This window comes from Nicotiana tabacum, chromosome 13 (genome assembly GCF_000715075.1).
Source record: "Nicotiana tabacum cultivar K326 chromosome 13, ASM71507v2, whole genome shotgun sequence".
NCBI lineage: Eukaryota > Viridiplantae > Streptophyta > Magnoliopsida > Solanales > Solanaceae > Nicotiana > Nicotiana tabacum.
In genome coordinates this window covers 29,528,985-29,534,602 of record NC_134092.1, presented here as the reverse complement: position 1 = coordinate 29,534,602, position 5,618 = coordinate 29,528,985, and the positions used below count along the sequence as shown (strand labels likewise).

Here is a 5,618-nt window from a genome sequence, read left to right as displayed (position 1 = left end):
GGCTTCCAGTTCATCGGTAGCCGTGCCCGGAGCGAACCTCTCGAGGTCAACCACATCGTGGGCGATCTCCTCGACTTCGGTGGTCGGCTGTGAAGATGAAGAAGCAACGTTTTGGGGAATGGTTTTGGAAGTTTTCGCCATTGTTGTCTGGAAAAAGCTTGAAGAATATGAAGAAAGGTTGGAAGATGAAAGGCAAAAGCTTTGCTGAGAAATCAAGTGTGTTGGTTTGGATAGAAAATAAGTGAAAGCTTACAATTTGCTTAGAAATATTGAAGAACTGAGGTAAAAATATTGGAGTATAAAGAAGGGTAGTGATATCCTGAAGTTTTGAAGGTAGAAGCTTGGTCAAAAGATAAAAAATAAACGAAGGTGGGGAGTATTTATAGAGGCTTCGTGCTGTTTCGAGTCCAGGGATGGTCTGCCGATGGCCGACACGCGTTTGAAGTCATTATGACGCGATTGACAGGACGTTTTAGATTCTTTGTCATTTCTGTCACGGCGTATTGAAGACGAAATCGAAGTGCTTATGTCGTTTCTCATCGTTTCCGTAAACTTACTCTCCGAGAAACGAGGAAACTATCTGTATACGGGTGAAACCGAGCCCATGGGACGCCTCGATTTCTGATGAAGCGAACGGAGCAAGAAACCGGAATCGAGGCAAGAGCCCCATAATCCGGGGTCCAGGAAAAACACCTGCCCTCGGGAGTATCGGGGCCATGACCCCCAGGTCTGGTTCGAATCCCAAAAGCCTCGGAGAGCATTACCAGATAATCGAGTACGACCAACAAAAGGTCATGATATCCGTGACCAGCCGGATATCACGACACGTATCGGCAGAGAACCGGTAATTAGTTAACAGAAGATTTTTACCTTTTATGAAATTGTACTTAGGGTAAACCTCTCTTACTATATAAAGGGGGTCTGGTTATTCATTAAACACATTGTAACACGCATATCAAGGCAATATACTCTTATTTACTCTGTTATTCAAAGTTCTTATTTTTGTTCATCAAATCACCAGTAACGTGAGCCCGGGATCGAAGGCAGATATTTCATTAAGCTATTACTAAGTCCGGGATCACTCCTCTTGATTGGTTTGACAATTTATTACATCCTTTATTTGTTTTATGTTTGAATTGAATTAATCTGCATATCCTTAAAACCACATATAAATTCAATTGTTATCCGTTTTTGAGGGTAAACACAAGTAATTATAAATAATTTTAGTGACTTGCTTAATGTTAGGCAAAATGATGTTTGGTTCACTCTGGAGAAATTTTTGATGTTTTGAAGTTATATATAGTAGAATAATTCCTACTGAATTTGAGTAATTATTATCAAATATAAAATCTATCTATATAGAATAACAAAGGCAAAACCATGTTAGGCTGACAAGTGGAATACCCACAATTCTAACACATGTAAAAAATTAGGACAACTCTCCAAGATAATTGGAATTTCAAATTCAAACTACAAATCAACAAAATAAAGTTAAATTTAAAAAATATAAAAAACTTCCAATCGACCCACGATTTTGTTTCCAGTCCTTCCACGATTTTATTTTTGCAGTTATTCTTATTGATACACTTGCCTATTAAAAATAGAATTTCCTTCTCCTTATTTGGGCTGGCTGTTATTAAAAAATAAAAAGAATCCTCCCACTTTCTTAGTTGACCCTATTTTACTCAACAACTACCGTGTCAAAGTTTCAATTAGTTTTTTTATACATAAATAAAAGTTAAAAAAAAAAGGACGAATAATTTTTCAAAGTGAGAATTTGGCAAGAGTTAGAACTTGCTAAGAATTAATAACAATGGGCTAACTCATTCTTCAATCAGTTGAAAATATATTGGTAATATAAAAATTAAGTTTCCTGTCGTACTTTAATTTTTAATTATTTCAAAAATACATTTAAAAAATTATCTTTGGGACTTATAGTAAACTATAAATACTACTGCACTAAAAAAGATATAAAATAAAAAAACAAAATATAATAATAATAAATATAAAGGAAAAAGAGGCGCATCAGATATGCCCTGTTATCGTCAACTGCTCTCTGTTTTAGCTTTTTTTGAAGACTCTTCAACTTCTCAAACCTAATTCAGTTTCTCACCCCAATTTGTCTACAGTAGTTTTTCTTCTATTCCACGACTGATCGTGCTCCCAAACGTGGGCTTCCAACCAAAAATCTCTATTTTATCTACACATACATAACTGCATGATTTATGCGCTGTATATTTTCAAAACCTTTTCAACTTCGTATTTTATCTACTCAGTATACCAGTCTGATTACAATTGATTTGCAAATATGGCCACACAAATTCATGATATCAAACAAATTTCAGGCAACTCGATGCAATGGAATCTCAAAGTTAGAGTTGTTCGAATGTGGGTAATGCCGGATCGCTTTAAGCCGGAAATACCGTATTCAATTGAATTGGTTTTACAGGATTCTAAGGTAACATATTCAACTTTCTCATAGGTTTAAACTTCGTAAAGTACTCGCATTCTATATGAAAATTCATTCTTCCGCATTACTCAAATGTCTAGGAAGTTGCTCCAATAATTTCTACTTCCATATAAACAGTTCTTTAAGTGATATGGAACCGACTGTGCCATTCTGATTTTTGATTTCAAATCTTGAGGATAACTTTAGACAGTGATTATCCTAATATATACATATAGACAATCAGTTAAGTTGCATCTTCGTACATAATAACAGATGTATTGTTCAAAATAACAGAGGTATTGTTCAAAATATAAAAATCTGGCAAATATTAGATATTGGTTGCCTTGCTTAGACTATCAACGGATGAACATACAGAAACTACGCTTATATATGAAATATGTGTAGTACAAGTATTCCTCTTTCTGTCTATTAATTAATGCTGGCTTCATAATTGATATAGAACAAACTGTAGCATTCTGGTTTTTGGCATCAAATCTTGAGGACAACTTTAGGCAGTTATGACAGTATAGACGATCTTAAAATTGTTGGCTTCATAATTGTGCACTAATAAGGAATCTGATTTTGTAGGGTGATCGTATACATGCTTCAATCGGAAAGTATGTTGTTAAGTTTTTTAGGAACAAGATACATGAACTTCGCTTATATCGTATGAACTACTTTGTAGTCGGACCAAATAATTTGAAGTTGAGGACTACGGCACACAACCTGAGGCTGACATTTACTCAAAAGACATTTGTTGAGGAAACAAATGACCCTTCATTTCATATGAACATCTTTAACTTGCGCTCTTTTGACCAACTAACAAATCAACATGATGTCGATCAGACAGAATTACTCGGTAATTCTTCTTTTCATTTTTAATGAACTAATGGTATTTGTAAAACTATGTGACTAACTTTTATATTTATAGATGTTATTGGTCAGGTTGTGACCTATGAAGATGTTAAGACCTACAAGCAAGGAGACAACCAAAGTGTCTTTATTAATGTTGTGCTCGAAGATGATCAGTAAGTAATTCAAAAATAGAAACAATACTTTATAATAAATTACCTATATATGTGTTTATTAATCTTACCATGAAACGTATAGGAGGAACAGGATTTTGGCAACCTTATGGAGCGAACTTGTGGATCAAATTCAACATCACTTGAATGAATCTACTGATGAGCCTTTGATTGTTGTTTTCCAGCATATGAAAGCTCAAAAATTTCGAGGTTTACCAGAAATTACATGTAATTTTGAATTTTAGTTTATAAAAATTTTTAAATTTCAAATTTATATTTATAGTTCATTTGATACACAGGTAATTACTCAGTGCGTAGCTGTTGGTATCAGACAAAGATATGGATAAATTCTACGTTGCCGCAATCTATTGACTTTAAATCCAGGTTTTTCAAGTGTATAATCCTTTTCTATATGTACACAAAAAATAACAATAGTATTTATAAATTACAATTTTTGACTTATGCAGATTACTTGCAGCACGTCAATCAAACTTTGAGCGAATCACTCAAACAAGTTCTCAGCAAAGTTACTCTGTTAGAGATGAGTTAGACAAAGGAATTGTACTGTTTAAAACTATAAGGGATTTAGTTCAGTGCACGCAAGTGAGTTTAATTTACTTTGTCAATTATATTTATCTTATGTTTTCTGTTTTGCATTTACAATAATTTTTTATTTTTGTTAAATAGGAATGTAGCTATTGGATTGCGGCAAAATTGGTTAATTTGGAACTTGACCAGGGATGGTCATACTTGGCATGCAACAAGTGTAGTAGAAAGGTTGATAAAGTTGAAAATAAATACTTTTGTAAGAAATGCAATGAAGAAGAATTTTCATTTACTCACAGGTAATTACTATTTATGTATATTTAAATTCTTCTATCTATAAAAAAATATGCATAAGGTTAATCAAAATTGAGTTGCAGGTATAGGCTTCAAGTTCGTGTTATGGATGGAACCGCTTTTATCTCATTGTTGCTTTGGAATCGCGAAGCTATGCAGCTTATAGGGAAGTCCACAAAAGAACTTAAGGAAAGATTACTTGAGGTATAATACTAAACTTAATTTAGTTATCAATATATTTCTAACCTATGAAATTTGGTGTAGACTTCAATTGCGGATGTTGACTGTTCTTATCCAAGTGAACTGGACGATATTCTTTATAAAAAATTCATGTTCAAGGTTATTGTTAAGCAAGAGAATATTGAGTCACAGGTCGAAGTCTACAAAGTTCTTAAGCTTACTGATGATGATGACCTTCTAAAGGAATACAATCACAGTTTATTCGATGATACTATCACTGTAAACATTTTTTACTCACAAACCTCCTCATACAAAATTTAGGTATAAATAATTTTGCATTCATAGGATGAATGAATGTTCTTTTTTCTTTCTGTTTAACAGGATCCACAGTTTTTTGATGGACAAAGCTCAAGTGGAGATAAGCTTTTCGGGGTAAATTTTATGAAATTTAAACTTTTACATCATTATTTATTTAGTTAACAATTATGAGTCAAAATTATGCAACTAGCAACAGTATTGCTCTCCAACTGCTATTAAATGTTTTTATTTTTGGAAGGATCTTATGGCCGAAACTCAGCTGAAGTCTGTTTTGCAAACTCCCATCGAGAAAAGCGTATCAGAAAGTGGATCGTCCGTGTTAGAAGATGGTGATGCTTGCAATGCAAAAATATCTCCTTTGAAGACGTATGACAAGAAGACTAGATCCGCTAATAAGACATCAGCAGTAGGACCAGATGACGACTTCAATTCTCAACTCTCTAGCAACAAGGTTCGCAGAGTCGTTAAGAAAGAAAAGAATCTCTGATTGCTTTTACTGAAATGCCTTTAGCTATGCAATTGTATATTTTGTACTTATGTCGAATGAATGTGCTGCTGTTGATATGTGATCTGGTGAAATGACTCTACCTATGCAACTTCATATTATCTTTATTAATCATGAATTTAATTATTACTTATGTTGAATGAATGTGCTGCTGTTGCCTCAGAGATTTGCTAGCCTCAGAGATTTGCTATCTGCTTCATTATTGGTTGTGCTTTCATTTTTGTCTCATTCTTTGCTGTCAGAAAATTTTCTATCTGTCTTATATGTAATCTCTGCAGAGCACTTTGTGCACTTCAAGTAG

General features: G+C 33.8%; 1 protein-coding gene across 1 annotated transcript; it reads left to right on the top strand.

The window, feature by feature from the left end:
• The first annotated feature begins 2,308 nt into the window (after nt 1-2,308).
• On the top strand, nt 2,309-5,618 carry LOC107801457 (replication protein A 70 kDa DNA-binding subunit B-like). The gene is made up of 11 exons (XM_075228708.1): nt 2,309-2,458; nt 3,395-3,477; nt 3,560-3,684; nt 3,774-3,858; nt 3,942-4,077; nt 4,162-4,319; nt 4,398-4,518; nt 4,579-4,773; nt 4,876-4,926; nt 5,051-5,263; nt 5,481-5,618. Exons 1-11 carry the CDS (start codon nt 2,309-2,311, stop codon nt 5,616-5,618), a joined length of 1,455 nt encoding a protein of 484 aa, XP_075084809.1.